The sequence below is a fragment of the Salvelinus sp. IW2-2015 genome, unplaced genomic scaffold, assembly GCF_002910315.2.
Source record: "Salvelinus sp. IW2-2015 unplaced genomic scaffold, ASM291031v2 Un_scaffold2050, whole genome shotgun sequence".
In the NCBI taxonomy this organism is placed as follows: domain Eukaryota; kingdom Metazoa; phylum Chordata; class Actinopteri; order Salmoniformes; family Salmonidae; genus Salvelinus; species Salvelinus sp. IW2-2015.
Genome location: NW_019943394.1, coordinates 15,392 through 38,797, shown reverse-complemented (window position 1 = coordinate 38,797; position 23,406 = coordinate 15,392). Strand labels below are relative to the sequence as shown.

General features: G+C 43.2%; 1 protein-coding gene across 15 annotated transcripts in view; it reads right to left on the bottom strand.

Moving 5' to 3' along the window:
• The window catches only part of LOC112072814 (pumilio homolog 2), a 67,073-nt gene that overhangs the window by 34,570 nt on the left and 9,097 nt on the right, over positions 1-23,406 (bottom strand). For 5 of the 15 annotated variants that reach the window (XM_024140206.2, XM_024140197.2, XM_024140198.2 and 2 more), the window contains exons 3-19: positions 18,444-18,512; positions 18,216-18,321; positions 16,922-17,109; positions 16,127-16,290; positions 15,548-15,857; positions 15,348-15,441; positions 15,004-15,111; positions 14,244-14,392; positions 13,955-14,072; positions 13,011-13,178; positions 12,414-12,695; positions 11,995-12,222; positions 10,854-11,121; positions 10,522-10,651; positions 2,323-2,457; positions 1,725-1,862; positions 1,139-1,264 (exon numbers count right to left, since the gene is read on the bottom strand). In XM_024140206.2, the coding sequence (XP_023995974.1) occupies positions 1,139-1,264; positions 1,725-1,862; positions 2,323-2,457; positions 10,522-10,651; positions 10,854-11,121; positions 11,995-12,222; positions 12,414-12,695; positions 13,011-13,178; positions 13,955-14,072; positions 14,244-14,392; positions 15,004-15,111; positions 15,348-15,441; positions 15,548-15,857; positions 16,127-16,290; positions 16,922-17,109; positions 18,216-18,321; positions 18,444-18,512 (2,781 nt within the window). The remainder of the gene's footprint in view (positions 1-1,138; positions 1,265-1,724; positions 1,863-2,322; positions 2,458-10,521; positions 10,652-10,853; positions 11,122-11,994; positions 12,223-12,413; positions 12,696-13,010; positions 13,179-13,954; positions 14,073-14,243; positions 14,393-15,003; positions 15,112-15,347; positions 15,442-15,547; positions 15,858-16,126; positions 16,291-16,921; positions 17,110-18,215; positions 18,322-18,443; positions 18,513-23,406) is intronic. The other 10 variants (XM_024140207.2, XM_024140201.2, XM_024140208.2 and 7 more) reach the window with 7 other exon arrangements.

Below are 23,406 nucleotides of genomic sequence, written 5' to 3'. Positions count from 1 at the left end.
CAAAAAAATGTCCCACCTGTTTTGGTAAAAAGCAGAGGGATGGGGTTGGAGAAATGTAACCTAAAGTTCATAGACAGCACTATGGATGCAAGGACTGATCATCCAGGATATCACTATTATAGTTTTAACTATGTTTTGAGGCTATATAGCTGGGGTACTCAAGTACTATTTGTGAAAGTCCGGTCACACAAATTTCCTAGGTGGCAACGGTCCGGATGGATAATGTAATTTATCAGCATAGTAACAAACCCCCACCTCACAACCCATGCAACCCTAAACTTTTCACACCCCTCTTGTTGGCAGATTTAAAATGGCAACATATTTTCTTTTCCTGCAATTCTATGTATTATTCCATGTCTTGTGTGTTTATATGATACCAGGGGTCGAAGTCCAACTGAATAAAAAATAACATTTTATTCCCCCCTCAGGACCTGCAGTCTGTATTGACCCTGTTCTGGGTCCGTGCAGTGTTCTGCCTGTTGAGTATGGGGTCTATATAGTGTATGTCAAGGAGGTTGGTGGCACCTTAATTGGGGAGGACGGGTTTGTGGTAATGGCTTGAAGCGGGATAGGTGGAATGGTATCAAATACAAACATGGTTTCCATGTGTTTGATTCCATTCCATTCACTCTGTTCCAGCCAATATTATGAGCCGTCTTCCCCTCAGCAGCCTCCACTGGTGTATGTTTACAAACATTGGTGTGACACAAGTTAATATTTTGGATCCTGATTGGGTATGACAGTTGAACTAAGTTCAAGGCATTTATAATTTACATCCTTTAATAGTCAATGGGTACATATCATTAATTTATACATCCAGAAATGGACATTGCAACTGCTGATTTTTTCTCTCTCTCAGCTAGATGACAATTTGTAGAATTTCAGGTAACTAGCTTTAAACTGAAACTCTCTCAGCTCCATGGAGTAATAGGTAGAATTGCAGGAAATTGGCTTAAATATGAAAACATCTACACGGCCAAGATGTGGGCCTCTAAAATACAGCCACGGCCCATGCTATACCCACCACCTAAGCCACTTTTTGATCCAGCAAAAACCGTGCAAAGCATTACATTGGCCATGTGTGAGCGACTGGGGTCTAGTTAGGAGTTGAGACTAGGGCTCGCCTGGCTGCATTTACCTGGCCAAGCTGCTCAGAGTGCTGGTGCAGCTCCTCCAGGATGGGCAGGGTCTGCTCCTGGGTGCAGTGCTCCAGGATCCGCTGGATCACCCTGCAGCCGTAAGGGTGGGTGGACAGCACAAACACCTGCAGGGGAGACGACACACGTCAACAAAATGTGTTAAAGATGTATTAAATAATAGGAATATGTGGATGTTAGGAAATGTTTGTACATTTTTTAACACTTGAAAAGGCTGGTCCATACATTGAATCCTGAGGGGGAAACTGAATAATATGTGCGTGTCTGGGTCGTTTTCAGTAGGTGAAAAACATTCAGAAAGGGGCAGGTACAGCTATTGGAACTAGTGCAATGAGAACATATATTATTGTTTCCCTGTTGGATACTGCTTTGATGCAGTGTGCCCTGCTGAACACAATGTGACTGGCGGTTGGGTTGATGTTTTCTGGGACGGGTACATTTTATCACTAAACATAGGGGGAAAAACTACATAACAGGAAGGGACATGAAATTCTCCTATCAGAAACACATTTTCCTTTAATGTTGCAAACAGTTTTCCATTGCATGACCTAATGAATTGGCTCTCACCTGGCCCTGGAAGGCATCAATGATGAACTGCAGGGCCTGGGGCTGAACACACTCGATACACTTCTGCACCACATGGTTTCCGTTCTGATCCTTCACACACTTTAGCACGTGGCCGTCTAGCTCCCGCACGATGTCACTCTGAGGAAGGGGATAGAGAGCGGAGTAATTCATCCAGCTCTCCCTCCATAGATCTTCTGAACATTTTCAGCCAGTCTATGTTAATTCCATGGAAATAGAATGCCCAAGTCATTTCTACAGTACACATCCATTTTCCTTCTAATGGCTCGTTGATGATAGATTGTCTGTCACCCATAGTCCTCAATGTAAAGGGCAATTCAAAGAGGACGACAACAGGACCATAATACATAGGTATCCATCCCCCATGCTGGAGAGTACACCACACTCAGACAACCAGTTAACAATAACACCAGGGCAATGTCTCAAACAGCACCCTATTCCCTTTATAGTGCACAGCTTTTGACCAGGACCCATGGGGCTCTGGTCAAAAATAGTGCATCGTATATAGGGATTCATTTGGGACTCGTCCTAAAAGCCCCCCCCCMAAAAAAAATCGGAAGAGAAGTGAAGATCCACTTACAATTACCTGCTGGTCGGAGGATATGGACTCCAGGGCCTTCTGGATCACTCGGCAGCCGTACATCTGCAAGGCCAGGGGCAGCACGTGGCCGCGGATTCGGGTGGCCAGAGCCAGCTTCTGATCTGCACTGCCAAACTGCACAGAGAACATTTCAATGATGATGCAAAATTATGACGACCTGTCCTCTCTGGCTCAGTTGGTAGAGCATGGTGCTTGCAGCACCACAATGTGGGTTTGATTCACGAAAATGTATGAAAGCATGATTAAGTCACTTTGGATATATAAAATAAAAAAAAGTGTTTGCTGAATATCAGTAGCGTGCCGTGGGCCTGGTGCCTGGGCCTTCAGTGAGGTCCTACACAGTCCCACCCGAATTAATCCACCTCTTATTACCATCATTATGATGCCATGGCTCTAGACACTATACATTTAGACAGAAACGCAGTATAACCAGGCGTTGCGTCACCTTGAAATTGACATTTTTTTTCAGAGAATTGCAGGGGAAGAGTACAATACAGTACAACTAATAGGCAATAACATAGTCGAGTGCAACAGAGTTATATTAATATTCTTCTTCTATCCATTTCTGGTCCACAAACTTTGAGCTTTAAGTCAAAAAATAAATAAATACAGTGTGTTCACTAAACAGCGCATTGTCGCACCCAAAGCAGTTTCACCGTGATGATAAAGACACATAACTATTCACTGAAAATAGAAGAAAACAAATAATTTGCAACATAGGCTATTTGCCATTTTATTTTGTTAATATATAGGCTATTTAATATTAACGAAATAAAATGCGAAACATATACACATTTAATAAAAAATAGCATGCATTGTATGCCTACTCACCAAAGACTGATTATTTGAACACAAAATCCTTCCTCCTTTCTTTCCTCAAGAAGACTTCAATGACTCTGTTGTACAGTCTATCTGTGCGTTTTAGTTCCACCAATAAGTCCTTTATCGACATGGAGGCTAATGCTGAAAGCCGAGTCTGTCCAGTAGCATTTCTGGAATACGTTTTGATTCGCTTTAAGGCCGAGAATGACCGCTCGACAGAAGCCGTGGACACAGGGATAGTCACTGTCACACATGCCAATGTGTAAAGTTGCCCCATGTCCTCATTCAGATTTTTCTGCTTAAGGAAATCAAGGAGATCAGAGGGACTTTTCCCTTCAAAATCAGTCATAGCATACATTACAGTCAGTTCTGTTTTTAGCTTGGATAGGTCGAACAGTGTTCCGTGACTCTCTGTTAAGCTGGAGAAGGCTGTTTGCGGGATTTTTTTCCGGTAGGTCTGAAAGTGCTGGGGGTCCAGGAGGGAGAGAAACATTAATTTTTCGTGGTCTTGAAACCTGTTTCGTATCTGGCAAAGAATGTTGTCCAGAATATTGCTGTGGAGTTGTTGGTAGTATGTGCGAGGGTATCCTTGTGCTGGGCCTCTGCGTGCGCTGGGTGAACTTGAGATGCGCGCTGTGTCATCGTAGATTTGACTGAACCTGCKCCTCTCTCGCTCAATTGTGTCACAAAACTCRTTCACCCTTGTCAGGCAGAATTGTACATCCAAAGTTTGTTTCTGTAGAATTCCAAAAAGCACATCCGAATAATTAAAAATCCCATTGAATGTTTCAAGCAAAAAACAAAACTCAAAATCATCCAAACGTGCATTAAATCCATCAGCCATAAGCACAGTATCCCCGTCATGGTCATCATGATGTTCCAGTAAGTGGTTAAACAGCTCCTTTAGGGCAACTCTCTTTTCAAAGACTGCATTGACCAATCTAGATGTATATTGCCACCTCGTTGGTGCAACCTTAGGAAGACGACGCTTGCAGATGTCATCCAGCAGTTGCGTGCGCTTAGGGGATCGTGAGAAAAATGCTGCAAGGCCATTGAGGTTGGCAAAGAAGACCTTGCATTCTTTAAGCTTTGAGGCTCCTTGAGTCAGTACTAAATTTAGTCGATGTGCATAGCAGTGAATGAATAAGGCCATCGGTGCCCTCTCCTTAACTTTAGCCTGCACCCCATTGAGTCCAGATGCCATGACTGCTGCGCCATCAAAACTGTGCCACAACTTTATCCAGACTACATTCATTTTCCTCCAAGAAACGGAAAATAAGAGCGGCAATGTCATCAGCTCGCTTGCCGCTTGTCACATCTTCAAACCGGATAAAAATCGCTCCTTGACTCCCGTGTCCGTCACATAACGCAGGACGAGTGAGAGCTGTGCTGCATTTCCCACATCTGTTGTCTCGTCCACCATAACAGCAACAAAGGGAGCTTTTTTAATCTCCATTTTGATCCAACTTGTAAGTCGCTCTGGATAAGGATAAGAGCGTCTGCTAAATGACTTAAATGTAAATGTAAAATGATCTCTTCTCCCATCACTTCAGCAATAGCATAAATTAGGTCATTTTGTATTTTGCCTGACGTCCCAATGAACACTTTGTTAGTGGACAGGTGGTATTGTAAATCTGTGTTGCTTTCAGAAAGAAAAGAAGCTCCACGTAGTTCCCTTTGTTTGTGGAGTCAGCACTTTCATCGTGTCCCCTAAAAGAAAGTTCCTGTTTACCCAAAAACATGACACAATCAATGAGTCTTTTCAATATTTCCCAATTTTTCTTCACCTTTTCATTGTGCAGCTCCGTTGCCCTGCGTGATTGTTCGTTGAGCTGTAGCTCCACTCTGGTGTCCCCAAACGTTTTCAAAAGCACCATTGCTTGTAAGTGCCCAGCCGTACTTTGGTGTCTCGTTGCTGCCTTGGTTAGACAACTCAAGTTTGGAGCCACACTGGCTTTGCAAACACCAAATCGATCACTTGCAAATAATAGGCATTCCCAGCAGTACAGTTTGCAGTGCTTCTCGGAGCCTGTTAGCCATTGATAGCGCTCGTAGTTGGAACTTTGAAAGTGGCGAACGAACCCTTTTCCCGCCTGTGACAGGCTTTGTAGCGTCGGGCGACCTCTCCTTACAACGTCTAACTTTTCTTGAAAAGTTTGTCTTGAGAATGGCGTTATAATTATATCCTCGACCAAATCGATATCTTCTCCTCCTTCCGCCATTGTGGGTTGAAAAAACAGCTTAGTCGTACGCAAATTAATTTGTTTATCAAATTCAGTTTCCTAGTTCTGAGGATCTGCATAGACCTGCCCATAGGACCTGCYTCTCAATATTGGTAATCCAATCAAAAGACGTGCACGCACTACGCCTGCTAGCTGGCTCCTGTGTAACACTGGAGCCAGCTAGCAGGCGTACAATAGCCAACTAAAGCTGATTGGTTGACACTAAATTTTCATTTCCATTCACTTTAAGCTACAAGCACTGTTGATTCTGAAGGCCTGAGGGCAGATTTTAGACCTCTGGCAACACATGATGGCTGAATATGATTGGATAAAAGATCTAACATAAAGACCAGCCCTCCAAATCTCAACCTGGGGCTGGAAGCAGTGCAACCAAGAGGAAAGCTATGAAATGAAGAGTATAAGTCGTACTCTGGGGAATAATTTAATACATATTTGTGGGAAAATATATTTTAAAAATATATATATTCTGATGATGTTTAGGCCAGCAGAGAAGGCCTTGCTGGCCCTGACGGCCCACCACTGCTGAATATACAGTAAGTCAAAATTTGACACCTACTCATTTCATTCAAGGGGTTCTTTATTTTTACTATTTTCTACATTGTAGAATAATAGTAAAGACATCAAAACTATGAAATACACTGCTCAAAAAAATAAAGGGAACACTAAAATAACACATCCTAGATCTGAATGAATGAAATATTCTTATTAAATACTTTTTTCTTTACATAGTTGAATGTGCTGACAACAAAATCACACAAATTATCAATGGAAATCAACCCATGGAGGTCTGGATTTGGAGTCACACTCAAAATTAAAGTGGAAAACCACACTACAGGCTGATCCAACTTTGATGTATGTCCTTAAACAAGTCAAATAGGCTCAGTGTGTGTTGGGCCTCCACGTGCCTGTATGACCTCCTACAACGCCTGGGCATGCTCCTGATGAGGTGGCGGATGGCCTCCTGAGGGATTCCTCCAGACCTGAACTAAAGCATCCGCAACTCTGGACAGTCTGTGGTGCAACGTGGCGTTGGTGGATGAGACATGATGTCCAGATGTGCTCATTGGATTCATGTCTGGGAACGGGCGGGCCAGTCCATAGATCAATGCCTTCCTCTTGCAGAACTGTCTGACACACTCCAGCCACATGAGGTCTAGCATTGTCTTGCATTAGGAGGACACAGTGCCAACCGCACCAGCATATGGTCTCACAAGGGGTCTGAGGATTCATCTCGGTACCTAATGGCAGTCAGGCTACCTCTGGCGAGCACATGGAGGCTGTGCGGCCCCAGAAATGCACCCCACACCATGACTGACCACCGCCAAATCGGTCATGCTGGAGGATGTTGCAGGCAGCAGAACGTTCTCACGGCGTCTCCAGACTCTGTCACGTCTGTGCTCAGTGTGAACTGCTTTCATCTGTGAAGAGCACAGGGCGCCAGTGGCGAATTTGCCAATCTTGGTGTTCTCTGGCAAATGCCAAACGTCCTGCACGGTGTTGGGCTGTAAGCACAACCCCACCTGTGGATGTCGGGCCCTCATACTCCCTCATGGAGTCTGTTTCTGACCGTTTGAGCCGACATGCACATTTGTGGCTGCTGGAGGTCATTTTGCAGGGCTCTGCCAGTGCTCCTCCTGATCCTCCTTGCACAAAGGCGGAGTAGCGGTCCTGCTGCTGGTTGTTCCCTCCTACGGCCTCCTCCACGTCTCCGGATGTACTGGCCTGTCTCCTGTGGGCCTCCAGCTCTGGACACTAAGCTGACAGGACCAGCAAACCTTCTTGCCACAGCTCGCATTGATGTGCCATCCTGGATGAGCTGCACTACCTGAGCCACTTGTGTGGGTTGTAGACTCATGCTACCACTAGAGTGAAAGCACCGCCAGCATTCAAAAGTGACCAAAACATCAGCCAGGAAGCATAGGAACTGAGAAGTGGTCTGTGGTCACCACCTGCAGAACCACTCCTTTATTGGGGGTGTCTTGCTAATTGCCTATAATTTCCACCTGTTTTCTATTCCACTTGCACAACAGCATGTGAAATGTATTGTCAATCAGTGTTCCTAAGTGGACAGTTTGATTTCACAGAAGTGTGATTGACTTGGAGTTACATTGTGTTGTTTAAGTGTTCCCTTTATTTTTTTGAGCAGTGTAAAACATTGAATCATGTAGTAACCAAAAGTGTTAAATATCAAATACATTTAGATTTTTTAAAGATTCTTCAAAGTATCCACCCGTTGACTTGATGACAGCTTTGCACACTTGGCCTTCTCTCAACCAGCTTCATGAGGTAGTCACCTAGAACGCATTTCAATTAACCGGAGTGCCTTATTAAAAGTTATTTTGTGGAATGTCTTTCCTTAATAACCTCTTGACGCTAGGGGTCAGATGTTTTTAATTTTTTTTATTTTATAAATAACGTTCCCAAGGTAAACTGACTATTTCTCAGGTCCAGATCGTAGAATATGCATATCATTTATAGATTAGGATAGAAAACACTCCAAAGTTTCCAAAACTGTCAAAATATTGTCTGTGAGTATAACAAAACTGATTCTGCAGGCGAAAACCTGAGGAAATCTAACCCGGAACCGATTTTGTAATTTTCAATTTATATTTAAAAAAGAAATCTGTTTCCTTGCCCGTCCTTCTTCCATTTAAAGGAGTATCAACCAGATTCCTTTTCCAATGGCTTCCTCAGGCTGTGACCAGGCTTTAGACATAGTTTCAGGCTTTTATTTTGAAAAATGAGCGAGATTTTTCAAAACTAGTCAGGTGTCCTCTGATTAGTTCCTGCGCGCGAGAGGGGTAGCTCTCCATTTTCTTTCTCTCTTTTATTGAATAGGTTACGGTCGAAATATTATCGATTATGTTTGTTAAAAACAACCTGAGGATTGATTATAAAAAAACATTTGACATGTTTCTACGAACATTACGGATACTCTTTGGAATTTTCGTCGAACGGAACTTCTGAACATAACGCGCAACCCAAATGGTGTTTTTTTGTTATAAAAGTAATATTTATCGAACAAAAATAACATTTATTGTGTAGCTGGGAGTCTCGTGAGTGCAAACATCCGAAGATTAAAGGTAAGCGATTCATTTTATTGCTTTTCTGACCATGCTAATTTGGGGCTAGCTGTTCTAGCATTGATTGATACACTCAGATTGGATTGCTTTCGCTGCAAAGCATATTTTCAAAATCTGACACGATAGGTGGATTAACAACAAGCTAAGCTGTGTTTTGTTATATTTCACTTGTGATTGCATGATTATAAATATTTTTTGTAATATTTTGCGCCCTGCAATTCAGCGGTTGTTTAGGAAAATGATCCCGCTAAAGAGATCCGTAGCGCAGAGAAGTTAATGCGTTTGAGCCAATCAGTTGTGTTGTATTCACCCAAAGGGTCGGACAGTTGAACAGACAAAGACTTGTTTCCACCAGCACAAGTGTGTGTGTGTGTGTATGTATGTATGTATGTATGTATGTATGTATGTATGTATGTATGTATGCATGTACACACACACCCCAAATTGGGTGAAGTATTCTCCTTCCCTCTAAACATTACATCTTTATTACTAAGCAGGAAGTTAAGTGATGCGGGCAATAAACTGTTCCTTCTCCCTTAAAGTGACCGGACCTCGGCCCCCATTCCCCACCCTTATCAGTGACTGCAACCATGTGATTGCCTTTAAGCTTGCAATGTACTGAGTAATTGTCTCCACCATATACATTCCTCCTACAGATAACCATTAACTTCTGGTGTAGAAACCAGACAATGGCACTAATTTCCATAGGAGACCTGAATTAACAATATTTCAAGTTTAGGAGTCAAAACCCATTAGGGTGGTATTCAGAAGACAGCCCTATTTGGTAAGTCCATATTATGGCATGACCAGCTCACAAACAGAGAAACGACAGTCCATGATTACTTTCAGGCATGAAGGTCAGTCAATGCGGAAAATTAAGAACTTTTAAAGTTTCTTCAAGTGCAGTCACAAACCATCAAGCACTATGACGAAACTGGCTCTCATGAGAACCGCCACTGGAAAGGAAGACTCCAAGTTACCTCTGCTGCAGAAAGCCTCAGAAATGAAACCACTACTAAAGGACACCAATAAGGAGAGACATGCTTGGGCCAAGAAACACGAGCAATGGACATTAGACCAGTTCCAACCGCCGTGTCTTTGTGAGACGCGGAGTAGGTGAACGGATGATCTCAGCATGTGTGGTTCAGAGGAGGTGTGATATGTGGGGGTGCTTTGCTGGTGACACTGTCAGTGATTTATTTATAATTTAAAACACACTTAACCAGCATGGCTACCACAGCATTCTGCAGCGATACGCCATCCCACCTGGTTTACGCTTAGTGGGGCTATCATTTGTTTTTCAACAGGACAATGACCCAAAACCAACCTCCAGGCTGTGTAAGAGCTATCTGACCAAGAAGGAGAGTGATGTGTGCTGCATCAGATGACCTGGCCTCCACAATCACCCGACCACAACTCAATTGAGATGGTTTGGGATGAGTTGAACAGCAGAGTGAAGGGAAAGCAGCGAACAAGAGCTAAACATGTGGGAACTCCTTCAAGACTGTTGGAAAAGCATTCCAGGTGAAACTGGTTGAGAGAATGCCAAGTGTGTGCAAAGCTTTCATCATGGCAAAGGGTAGCTACTTTAAAGTATCTCAAATATATTTTGATTTGTTAAACACTTTTTTGGTTACTACATGATTCCATGTGTTATTTAAAAGTTTTGATGTCGGCACTATTATTCTACAATGTAGAAAATAGTAAAAATAAAGAAAACCCCTTGAATGAGTAGGTGTCCAAACTTTTGACTGGTACTGCATGCATTTTAAAGCAATACTCTCATCCACATTAACTTACAATAGGTGCATCCCAAGTCATTCAGACAACCACGTCATGATTAACCTTATTTTTTAAAATATATATATATTAAAAAGATCGGTGTTAGCAAAATCGGTGTTAGTAAAAAGCTAAAATCAGACATACTGGTGGAAGGCACATTAAAAGTTGGTATGGTTATGATTCAATGATGACACAAGTATCCCAAGTACCATCAAATGTAACCCTACAACTGTGACAACGGTCCCCACCTCAAAGAACTTCTGGATGACGTAGTTGCCAAACACGTCGGTCATCAGCTGATAGGCCGCCTGCAGGATCTCCCCAAACACCATCTGCCTCTCGGCGGGGGTGGCCCTCTCCAGCTTCTGCTGGATGAACCTGGAGACAGACAGGGAAGAGGAAGGAGGGACATGGGAAGGGAATTTCAGTGGTAACACAAACATCATATAGTGATAAGGAAGTGTCTCAAGAGCATGATAGGAGGGTGAAATATGCAGCAACGGATGTGTTTGTGTATCACTGTGTGTGTGTGTGTGTGTGTGTGTGTGTGTCCCCGTTGATCCGTACGTCTATCACCCACCTGGAGCCGTGCTGGTCCTGGGAGAACTCCACCATGTGGCCGGGCAAGTCACGCAGCTGCAGGTTGGGGAAGCGGTTGTTGCGGAAGTCCTCCAGCAGGCGGCTTCGCCCGCTGGGCATGACGTCCGATCGGCTGTAACGGGGCCGCGACGGCGGGAACAGCTGGCTGCTGGAGCTGAACAGGCTGGAGGTGGCTCCTGCGCTGCGATACTTTGCCTCCGCACCCGGCGCTGCCGAGATGTAGCGCCCACTGCCGTTCGTCAGGCCGCCTGGGGGTTGGGGATGCCAGGGAGGAACAAAACGATGAATGGGTGTTGCTATAGAAATATAATTTTTCCACCCTCACTACGTTAACTTGAATTCAGACTCTAGTCCTATTTCTACAGATGTTGCATGTACAGCAGCACAGTTACGCAAAATAGTGGTTGAGTGAAGTTCATGTATAGTTTACTGCAAAATATATCGGTACCCTTGCACTTTTCTTAAATAATTCCATATTTGTCTAATAAGTTATCAAAGCAGTGGGTGTTCTTTTCTTTGAATGCTTCATTTGGTAAAGCCCGCTGCTGAAGGAGACAAGAACTTCTCAAAAACCCACCTGAAGCTTAAATCCTGGAAAAATGTTCTGTGGATCCCAAACACACATCCAAAAGCATCCAGGAATGGTTAAAGAAACAAATGGACTGTTCTGAAATGGCCAGCAAAGCCCTATGGCAAGATCTGAAAACAGCAGTTGGTTGAGGGCACAGTTTGCTGCTGTTGAAGAGTAGACCAAATTGCCAGTAGAAAGGTGTAGCTAGGTCATTGATAGCGACAAGTAGTGCTTGTTTGCAGTTATTTTGGTCCAAGGCTGTGCTGCTCCCCTCTGGGGTGCACTACTTCCACGGTGCCAATAATGTTATCCGTGCCATTGGTCTTTATTTTCTAAATAAAAAAATAATTAACCCAAGTTCCCCCAAATACAATATGTTCCTGCAATATTAAATCCAATAAGGTGAGACCAAAAGTTTCTTCCAATTTCAACTTATTTGAGAAGAAAGTGAATTATTTAAGGAAAGTGCAAGGGTGCCAATATATTTGGCCACAACTGTATATGCGCGAATAAAAAATATAGATTTTTATTTTTAAACTTGCGGCCTTACCCAGGTGAAGGCTGGAGGAGGAGCCGTGAGAGGATGGCAGAGAGGGTGGTGGTGTGAGGGGGGAGTGGCCCGGAGTTAGGCCAATGGGACTGGGCGAGGAGGAATAGCCTAGGCTGTTGTAGAAGGGCTGGCCAATGGGGGTGAGGCTGCTGCCGCCACGCTTGTACAGGTCAGAGCTTGCCAGCAGGGAGTCCCGGCGAGAGACGCTGCTGCTGGCAGAGCTCGACACTACGGGAGGGAGAGACAGATGAAGACTGAAATTACATTTCTCTCTGTGACGAATGCATTATCTTGAAAAACTCAGTTAATTGCCAAGAGAAAAGTATACTTTTTTTGTGGTGCATGGCATTACATTTTATGCATGCTTTTTGCATATGTACAATGATTAACCTGAAGCTGCAAGTTCCTTCTCCACTAACCTGAGGATCCGAAGCCTCCGAGCGCCGAGCCCAGGCCCACGCCCAGGGAGCCGCCAGTGCCACTAAAGCCCAGGGAGGAGGTGGGCTGCGGGGCCTGGGATGTGTGGGAGAACAGGGAGCTGCTCTGGGAGCTGGCCGGCACCGACGCAGTGCCATAGAAGGAGCTGGAGGGCAGGCCCTGGTTCTGGGGCGGGGGCTGCTGTTGCGGCATGGAGCGGTACAGGCCGTTGGGCTGAGGGCCCGACATGTTGTTGCCCGAGCCGGACGCTGACGCCGCAGCGGCTAAATGGAGGGAGAGGGATGAAAAGAGATCAAAACTAGGTCAACACAGCTCAGTGTGGTGCCCATTGGGAGAGGACAGGAGGTGGGTTAGTGCCATAAAACTGTGGGACAGGACCATTGGCATTAGCAATTCATTCACGTCATTGCAAGTGTGAGTCCGGAGATTATAAAATCCTGACAAATTTCCACAAGCACAGTGTGTTCACACTAAATGTGGCACTCATTCCACTGGCTGCTAAGCCTCCTTTAAAAAGGCACCATTTCCCACACTGCAACATTATGAAAGGATGGGGCCAGACAACCCTTGGTACTCACCAGCCTGCGCTGCGGCCTGTGGGTTGATGAGAAGCGGGGTTTGGACCAGGCGGACAGGCCCTCCCAGACCGCCACGGGCTCCGGAGGCCATCACCAGGGTTCCATTCTGATCGTAGTAGGCGGCGGGGGCCAGCATCTGGTAACCTGGGTGGGCAGGAGACAGACACACTGAGGGGAAACGCACTTATGAAAACCAGCCAGGTGTGTGACCTACGAGAGGGAGCGTGAGGGCACTGAAGAGTAGCTATCTTATGGCACCATAATCATAAGCAAGAGAAAGGCAGGTTGAAGGAGTATGCACACAAAAGGTATTCCAACAGTATGAACGAATATTCTCAGTCTGGAAGCAAACAGGCCACCGAAAGCGAATAGTGGGCGACGTCATCAGAACTCATCCCACAAGTCTCCAGAAAATCTGTTTTGGGACCGAGAGGCACCTTTCATTATAACAAAGGAAATACGTTCCTAGCATGTGAGGAATGTGTTTGCTGGCCTCAAATGTGAGCCAGTTAGCTAATATTTAGAGAATCAAAAGTTTTGGGCTAGTTATTCTAACCCTTTTGCAATCCCTTTTATTGCTGCTTGCTGGCTAGCTTTAGAGGTTCGCTGGCTAGTAAGCTACAGTAGTTCGCTACTGCCATCAGTAGTTATGTTATTATCATATTTAGCCTATTACACCTTTTGTAGAATACATACGGGCATTTGAATATAGCGTGGGGAAAGGGAATCCGGACACACCGTAAACACATTTAAAATGTAGGTGTAGATGCATGACACGTTGGGAATTTCATGATCAGAATAATAAAGCTGCATGAACTGTAAAGTCTAGACACGGCCTAAGTAGATGCTTAACCAGGCCTGCTCAGCATAGCTTGGTTTGGCAGTGTTAAAAGCCCTTATGTCTGCTCCTAAACTAACGCTACTCTGTGTATAGTGTCACCGACCTGGCATACCAGCATAAGCGAGGGCCGGGTTGGCGGCGGCTGCTGCCAGGGAGTCCTGCTGGCTTTGCTGGCCCTGACCAGGGGTGAGGGGGCGTTGGTTGTTCCCGGCACGCATCACCTGGAAAGAAGAGCACCCCAACCTCATTAAAAAATGACTGCAATGACAAATGATAAGATCAAATCAAACTATTTGTCACATGCTCCAAATACAATCATTATCCCTTTAAATTCTCCATCATAACTCATTGATACTTAAATTAATTCTCCAGTAAGTTGGTGAAATGCTTACTTGTTGCTGTCCCGGCCCTGGTCCCTGATTGGATGCCTGCTGGTTAGCATTGTGACTGGCAGCCGCAGCCGCCGCCTGTTGCTGGAAGAGGTTGGCAGGGTACACGCCCCAAGGAACACCATAGTACTGGGGGGGAACCACTGTAGGCCCTAAGGGAAGGGAGTCCTCAGTTACTACTACCAAACCTGTGGCATGAACAATTTGATAAAATTGTTGCATTCATTAACGTAGAAGATTGTTACGTCAGTGCGGATCAAGAAGCTATTAACGGTACACATAGAGTGAAAAAGGTGCCATGTATGAGTACAGTGTATGTGTGCAGTGAAGTAAAATACTTAAGTACTTTCAAATATTTAAGTATATTCAAATACTTAAGTATTTTTGGGAGGGAAGGGGGAGTACTTATATTTGACAACTTTTACTTTACCACATTCCTAAACAATATTATGTACTTTTTACTCCATTCATTTTCCCTGACACCCAAAAGTACATTATATTTTGAATGCTTAGCAGGACAGGAAAATTATTGTAGATAAAATAGAAAATGTGGCAGTCTGCTTTGCTTAATATAAGGAATTTGAAATGATTTATACTTGTACTTTGATACTTAAGTATATTTAAAACTAAATACTTTTACCAAAGTAAGATTTTACTGGGTGACTTTCACTTGGGTCATTTTGTATGAAGGTATCTTTACTTTTAATCAGGTATAACAAGTGAGTACTTTTCCCACCACTGTATGTGTGTGTGGATTGCTAACCGGCAAGTGTAGCTGCTGCGGCAAGTCCTGCAGCGGTGTAGGGGTCGGCTCCGGGGGGTCCAGCGTTGATGATGTATGGGTTAGGCACGAACGCGGGAGCAAGGCCGGCTGGAGAAAACAGTTAACCATGCGTGCATATTGAATAACACATGAAACAGCCGTCAAACTCAAACTAGTATGGCATTCTGTAAATTTTTCACTTACAAATAATTCTAACTATGACTACCAAATCTTGCACAAACATGCTCTAATCCTTGTACGTACGTGTACCGTTTGGAGCCAAGTAGAAGTATAAATAAATCCACAGTACATACACTGTCTAAAGTAATAAAGCTACAATTTACCAAGGTGTTGTTGCTGGGCAGCAGCCAGGGCATACTGTTGCTGCTGGGCAGCAGTGAGCTGCTGGACAGTCAGATGGTTGGACCGCTGGAACAACTGGAAAACAGACATTAAAAAGTGTGTACTTGTTCTACGGCAGTTTCCACTCCTCAAGCAGGTTTATCTAGGCATTGATAAAAATCTGGTCCCTAGCTCAACCCACCTGCTGCTGGGAGTTGTAGTCAAACAGGCCGACRGGGGTGCCTGAGGAGTCCACCTGGATCTGGTTGCCAGCATAGTCGAACTGGAGGGACTCCACGCCCTGCTGCTGCTCCATGCTGCCTATGTTCTGAGTCTCCTGGCTCTGGAAGTCCTCCTGCTGCTGGGGCTTGTTCTGGGCTGGATTCTGGGGCTGCATGGCATGGTGCTGTGCGTGGTGCTGGTGCTGAGTCATCATCTCCAGCCCGGCCTGGCCGGGACCCATCCTCTCCACCGCCTCAATCGGGGAGGCCTGGCGACTTCCTGGGGTGGGGCTGGAGAAGTACATGTGACAATATGGTCTTTGAGGCTTTGTTCACAACTGTCTCCAAGCAAAGTCTCAATGACATTGACTGCCTGAACCAAAAATAAATCTAATACAGCTTGGAAGTGACTTGAATGTCTTATCTGCATAATTCAATTAAAATAGATTTCATTTTCCAGAGGAAACTACAAGTGCAGTGAAGGATTGGTAAATACATCTTATGATTCTTTCATGACCTCCCCCATTCACCCCCAAATAACCATTAACAGGGAACCGTACTTGAAGTCTTTGCAGTCTCTGTCCATGCCGTTGAGCAGGCCTCTCCCATTGGCGTCATTCTCCTCTCCCACTTTCATTTCAGGGCTCTTGTCCTCTTCGAACGGAGACGTCTTGTCTTGCGCGTCGCCCTTCTCCCTCCTGTCCGTGTCAACGTCCACTCCGCCCTGCAAAACCCCCCAAAATKGAGGCTTGTTTCTCCAAAGTGACGCAATACTCCATTGGAGAACATGAGGGTAGAGCCCAACACTAAGCAATAAGAACATTTGAAGCTTCATTTGAAGCTTCATTTCTGGAATAACTCTAAACAATTTTTGTATCACTATAGACTGGTTAGGCACAAAACCGACACGTGCACAACTATGGGGGAAACACAGATGAGGTTGGCTTAGAGATTGTTGACAACATTTATACTATATTTCGATTCCAATGTTTATTGAAAATAAATAAACATGCACACGTTGTCTCAAATACACCATTAGCTTGCAAATTTTGGCCCATATTAGCATAGATGTGACAGTCAAATCACCTGAAAACATGACATGGTATCAAGAACAAGATGGTATCAAAAACTAGCAGAAACAAGCCACCTACGATTTCCCACATGGCAGCTTGTCCTTGTTGCTAGCCATGTGGTCATCCATAATCATAACACACAGACTTCTGCCCCATTGAATCAAGTACATCATTTGTGACAGTCAGCCAACACATCTATTGAGCCGGATGTAGGTATTCTCTTGGTTCTGTATGGATTGGCAAAAAGGAAAGAGCAAAAGAGACCTTGGCAGAAAGACTTACATAGCCACCGTTCCTGTAACGGCCATCCATCTTGTCACCGGGGGAGGAGCTCAGGACGTACTCCACCATGCTCACTCCCAGGCCTCCGCCCTCAGAGCGAGGGGACAGCACGGAGCTGGCATCTCCATTCCCATGGAAACCCTGTCCGGGTCGCCGCTGCACCATGATAGGCTGGGACACTGAGTGATCTGCTCATCAGAGGAATGAGAGTGGAGCAAAGAATAGAGACATCAAGGACTGAGACATGATCATAATAGGAAGATAGAGTTGACCAAGCATTCAACAAAAGGAGATTTTGAGTTTCAGCATGTTTCTTGAAAAAGCTATCTGCATGGTCTTGATGGTACCAGTTGAACTGAGTAGTAAATGCAGTACTTCAATTTCACGCACTAAACTGTAAGGCTATTTGTTAGGCTTGGGCGGTGTACCGGGGTATTTGGAAATAGACATGGGATGGTTTTTCCATATCATCAATACCGTTGAAACTATTGAAGTTTTTTGTAATCATTTGAATATTTTTTGCTACTTTTTAAGTAAATACTTGCAGTCAACTCATGGAATACATTAGGAGATAAAGCTGATCGTGTTCATTTCACTGGTCACAATTTTTTATTCTGAAGTTTACCGGCGGTCCCCAGTCACGTTTTGTTTACAAGCGCACAACGATGCAAGACCAGAGCCTTGTGAGTCACTCATGGTTGTGCAGCATGCACCAGGTGATCTAGTTAGAAGTATGGAATATTTTATTTTATTTACTTAGGCGCACGCATGCTCCTTGTAAAAAAGGTCACCATAGAGACCTTCAAATGCATATCTGTAACCCTGAGCTGGATATGATTTTACACATAATAATAATAAATAATATTATAATAAGCAGTGGCGTAGCACACAAGCCAGCAAGGTATTGAAAATCTACAGACAGTGCGGATTGTAAACAGTGGCACTTGTGTTCAGTGCCGGTATTTCCGGATATCCCGGGACGGCACAAGGTCGGTAATGAAGGTATGACAAGCTGGATACGGGCCACGCCTCCTATTTATTTATGCATAGGACATTTTGGGTTGAATTGGCAATTTTGGTACTACCTCCGAGTCAGATGAACTCATAGATACCATGTTTATGTCTCTGTGTCCAGTATGAAGAAAGTTATGCAGTTTTGCGAGCCAATGCTAACTAGCGTTAGCATTAGCGCAATTACTTGCTAGCAGATCAATAGACTTCCTATCACTGCGGTTCTCAAAAAACCTGAGGGTAAAACACAGACAGACCAGCAGAGGCACAGAAAACTACTCACGAGAAGATCCCCAGGCATTCACCCTCCACTCCTCTCCAAGGAGCATCCCTTTCCTTCCATCCTTGGCCAATTCATCCGAATCCCACAGTTTCTTTGCTGGCAGCATCTGTAAAGAGAAGGCAAAAAGGCAACTTGAACATTCTGGAAGACTTCAATGGAAGATGTAGCACAGAACCTATCCTAAGTTTACGGGGGAAGAAACTTGCAATGTGGCAGATGTCAACCTACCTCACCCATGCCCCTGGACTCCAAAGCAAGGGCTTGAAAACCATAGTTCATCTCATCCACAGTGCGAACCTGAGATAGGAAAAAATATTTTCCTTTAGACAGTTACAGCACACACACACACACTTCGACCCGGTGAATATGGTATCCTTATTCGTAATAGGCTAGTTTTGGTAAGACCCAGGTCCTAAGGGTGAAATGTTCAAAATCTCAATTTCTTTTCACAATTTTAAACCCTCAAAAAAACTGCTTTTTGGACTGGTTTTTTCGTAAAATTATACATATGTAGTAATCGTATGGACATGTCTCTTATTTTATTGAGTTTGCCATATATGATCATAGGAAGTCGGCTTCCGAACCCAAAAGTCAATGAACCATGTCCAAATGGCATATACGTTAATCCCTGAAATCAACCTAGAAGGTCTACTTGTTATGTTTGATCATAGGAAGTAAGAATTTCTTGTTGACTCAGCATGTCCATTTCGTAATGGGAACTCCTTATGGATATATATTGGCAATGGACACAGTCAACTTCCAGAAGAGCATGTTCACACTGACAACATAGCACGTGTGTAATGGACACTGTCCAAACCCTCGTTGGTGTTGATTTCAGCCTGTCCATTTGGTGATGGAAAATACCTCATTAATACATTGGAAATGGACAAATGTAAACTGTCCATTTGCAATGTCTTACAATGGGCATTACCCTACACGAATTGGACATGCTCTAATATACTGCAGAAATGCCCAATTGACTGGCACGTTGAACTCGGGATGGCCTAGCAGTGATAGTGATTCCTCTCCATCGCTTGTTGGTGTTGATTTCAGCCAGTCTATTTAGTGATGGTAAATCACTCATTAAATACATTGGAACTGTACACTGTCCATTTGGATTATAAAAATGTACATACATATTATACTGCCATCAAGTCAGCCAATAAGACATACTGACACCAAACTCACTTTGTCCAACTCTTTTAGAAGCCAACTCACATATTTCAGAGTCAGCCCACAATTCATAGCACCTTCTGTTAAAACCATTWAAAAAAAAATCAAAAAGTTATTTATTTTCGAGCCGTGGGTCCAGTTCTGACATTGTGTGTAGGCCTAGCTGAGTCGACCCTGAATCCGGCGTGTCGGGTCAATAGGTCATTTGGAGCCCGAGCAGCGACCTTAATTAGTGCTGAAAATTCACYTTTCCCAGGCGTTGCTTCGGGGTCCCTGAAAGAGCTATCGGACAGAAACTTTAGGGTCGTCTATTATGGGCCGAGGTGGTTTCAATGCACCTAGCCTTGTGATTCTGGGACTTTTCTAAATGTCATTCTCGCGTCATTAAAAATTATTTGAAGTTATTGCAAATGGACAAGGCTGTTTCTCGGTCTGAGAACCTTCTAGAGCCACATAACTCACCGTGCACAACTGACTTAAAACGTCTTGTCAATAGGGGGGCGCTGTTTTCACTTTGGAAAAAATCGTGCCCAAATTAAACGGCCTCGTACTCTATTCTAGATCATACAATATGCATATTATTATTACTATTGGATAGAAAACTCTCTCAAGTTTCTAAAACTGTTTAAATTATATCTGTGAGTAAAACAAAACTCATTTGGCAGCAAACTTCCAGAAAAATCTGAAAACGAGGCTCTGTTTCAGGGCCTGCCTATTCAACTGGCTTTTATTTATCGATATGTATGCACTTCATACACCTTCCACTAGATGTCAACAGGCAGTGGAAGGTGGAATGGGGTGTCTAGCTTGATCTGAGGTCGAATAAGAGCTTTTGGAGTGACAGGCCCGGTATTTTCTTTGTCTTCGACGGCGCGCGAGGGACCTCGACATTGTCTTCTGAAAAGCGTTCAGTATACACGGCGAATATCTCCGGCCCTGATTTTATTTGATACATATGATAAAAACATCATAAAGTAGGTTTTTTCAACCGAGTTTTATCAGTTTATTCAACGTTTATTGGGACTGAGTTTTCCGTTCTTTGCGCCAAGAGAGGATGGGAATGTTAGCAACCTTGGCTAGCATTGTGGCGTGAATTCGACAGAAGAAATGGACATTCTAAAACCAAACAACGATTTATTCTGAAAATAGGACTCCTTGTACAACATTCTGATGGAAGCTCAGCAAAAGTGAGACAACATTTATGATGTTATTTCGTATTTCTGTGTAATATGTTGATGTCTATTCTCCGCCGTGTTGGTGAGCACTGTCTCACAATAACCCAAGCTGTATGTTGTGGTAAAGTTATTTTAAAAAATCTAACACAGTGGTTGCATTAAGAACCAGTGTATCTTTCATTTGCCATACAACAAGTATTTTTATGTAAAGTTTATGATGAGTTCTTTGGTCAGATTAGGTGAGTGTCCAAAATATCTCCGGACATTCTGGGGAAATGTTGCTATGTATTCACAATGTATAACCACGATTTGCAGCTCTAAATATGCACATTTTCGAACAAAACATAAATGTATTGTATAACATGATGTTATAAGACTGTCATCTGATGAAGTTGTCCAAAGGTTAGTGATTCATTTTATATCTTTTGCTGGTTTTTGCGAAAGCTACCTTTGCGGTGAATAAATGCGTTTGTGTGTTTGGCTATTGTGGTAAGCTAATATAATTCTATATTGTGTTTTCGCTGTAATACACTTTATTTTATTTTATCGGAAATATTGGCTGGATTCACAAGATGTTTATCTTTCATTTGCTGTACACCATGTATTTTTCATAAATGTTTTATGATGAGTATTTATGTATTTCACGTTGCTCTCTGTAATTATTCTGGCTGCTTTGGKGCTATTTTTGATGGTGGCTGCAATGTAAAACTATGATTTATACCTCAAATATGCACATTTTCGAATAAAACATAAATGTATTGTATAACATGTTATAAGACTATCATCTGATGAAGTTGTTTCTTGGTTAATGACTAATTTTATCTCTATTTTGTCGGTTTTGTGAAAGCTACCTATGCGGTGGAAACATGGTGAAAATATGTGGTTGTGTGTTTGGCTATTGTGGTTAGCTAATAGAAATACATAGTGTTTTCGCTGTAAAACATTTTAAAAATCGGAAATGGCTGGATTCACAAGATGTTTATCTTTCATTTGCTGTATTGGACTTGTGATTTCATGAAAATTATATTATATCCCTGTCCCATTAGGCTAGGCTAGGCTATGCTAGTCAGCTTTTTTGATGAGGAGGATCCCGGATCCGGGAGGGTGATGAAGTAGAGGTCTAGAACAGGTTCATAAAGTTTCAGAGCTCTAGGTCTGACGGTTCTTTGATGGTTCAAACACAGGTAACTATTGCAGGCTCTGTGTCTGCAAGCCCCACACTGTGTCACTCCACATTGTGTGTGTACAGAAAATCACGCCGAGCTACGAAACCCACCTTAACGCGCCGCAACTGGATCTATACCTCTTTTTTGGGGGGGACCCCTCAAAAAACACTTGTTTAACAATTTTGCGTAAATTACGATAAAGAGAACCAGCCATTTATCTTTCCTTACATCGTAGGTTTATGTACTTTGACRTGAAGCGGTCTGTGCTGTAGTGCTGTATTACCGATTTTTAGCTTTAACTTCTTATGGCTGGGGGCAGTATTGAGTAGCTTGGATGAATAAGGTGCCCAGAGGAAACTACCTTCTACTCAGTCCCAGAAGCTAAGATATTAGTAGATTTGGATAGAAAACACTGAAGTTTCTAAAACGGTTTGAATGATGTCTGAGTATAACAGAACTCATATGGCAGGCAAAAACCTGAGAAAAAAATCCAACCAGGAAGTTGGAAATCTGAGGTTGGTAGTTTTTCAACTCATCGCCTATCGAATATACAGTGGGATATTGGTCATATTGCACTTCCTAAGGCTTCCACTAGATGTCAAGTCTTTAGAACCTTGTTTGATGCTTCTACTGTGAAGGAGGGGGGAATGAGGGCTCTTTGAGTCAGGCAGAGTGCCATGAGCTGACCAGGCGCATTCACGTGAGAGTTAGCTTGCGTTCCATTGTATTTCTGAAGACAAAGGAATTCTGCGGTTTAAACATTGATTTATGATTTAAGATTTATGATAAAAAACATCCTAAAGATTGATTCTATACATCGTTTGACATGTTTCTACGGACTGTAACGGAACTTTTGGACTTGGTCTGCTCACGCCTCATGAATTTGGATTACTGGGCTAAATGCGCGAACAAAAAGGAGGTATTTGGACAAATGTACTTTATCGAACAAATCAAGCATTTATTGTGGAACTGGGATTCCTGGGAGTGAATTCTGATGAAGATCAAAGGTAAGTTAATATTTATAACGCTATTTCTGACTTCTGTTGACTCCAACATGGTTTTGTTGTCTGAGCGATGTACTCAGATTATTGCATGGTTTGCTTTTTCCGTAAAGTTTTTTTGAAATCTGACATGGCGGTTGCATTAAGGAGAAGTATATCTTTAATTCTGTGCATAACACTTGTATCTTATATTAAAGTTTATGATGACTATTTCTGTAAAATGATGTGGCTCTGCAAAATCACCGGATGTTCTGGAAGCAAAACATTACTGAACGTAACGCGCCAATGTAAACTGAGATTTTTGGATATAAATATGAACTTTATTGAACAAAACATACATGTATTGTGTAACATGAAGTCCTATGAGTGTCATCTGATGAAGATCAAAGGTTAGTGATTAATTTTGTCTCTTTCTGCTTTTTGTGACTCCTCTCTTAAGCTGGAAAAATTGCTGTTTTTCTGTGACTAGGTACTGACCTAACAATCGTTTGGTTTGCTTTCGTCGTAAAGCCTTTTGAAATCGGACACTGTGGTGGGATTAACAACAAAGTTATCTTTAAAATGGTGTGAAATACTTGTATGTTTGAGGAATTTTAATTATGAGATTTCTGTTGTTTGAATTTGGCGCCCTGCACTTTCACTGGCTGTTGTCAAATCGATCTTAGCCATAAGAGGT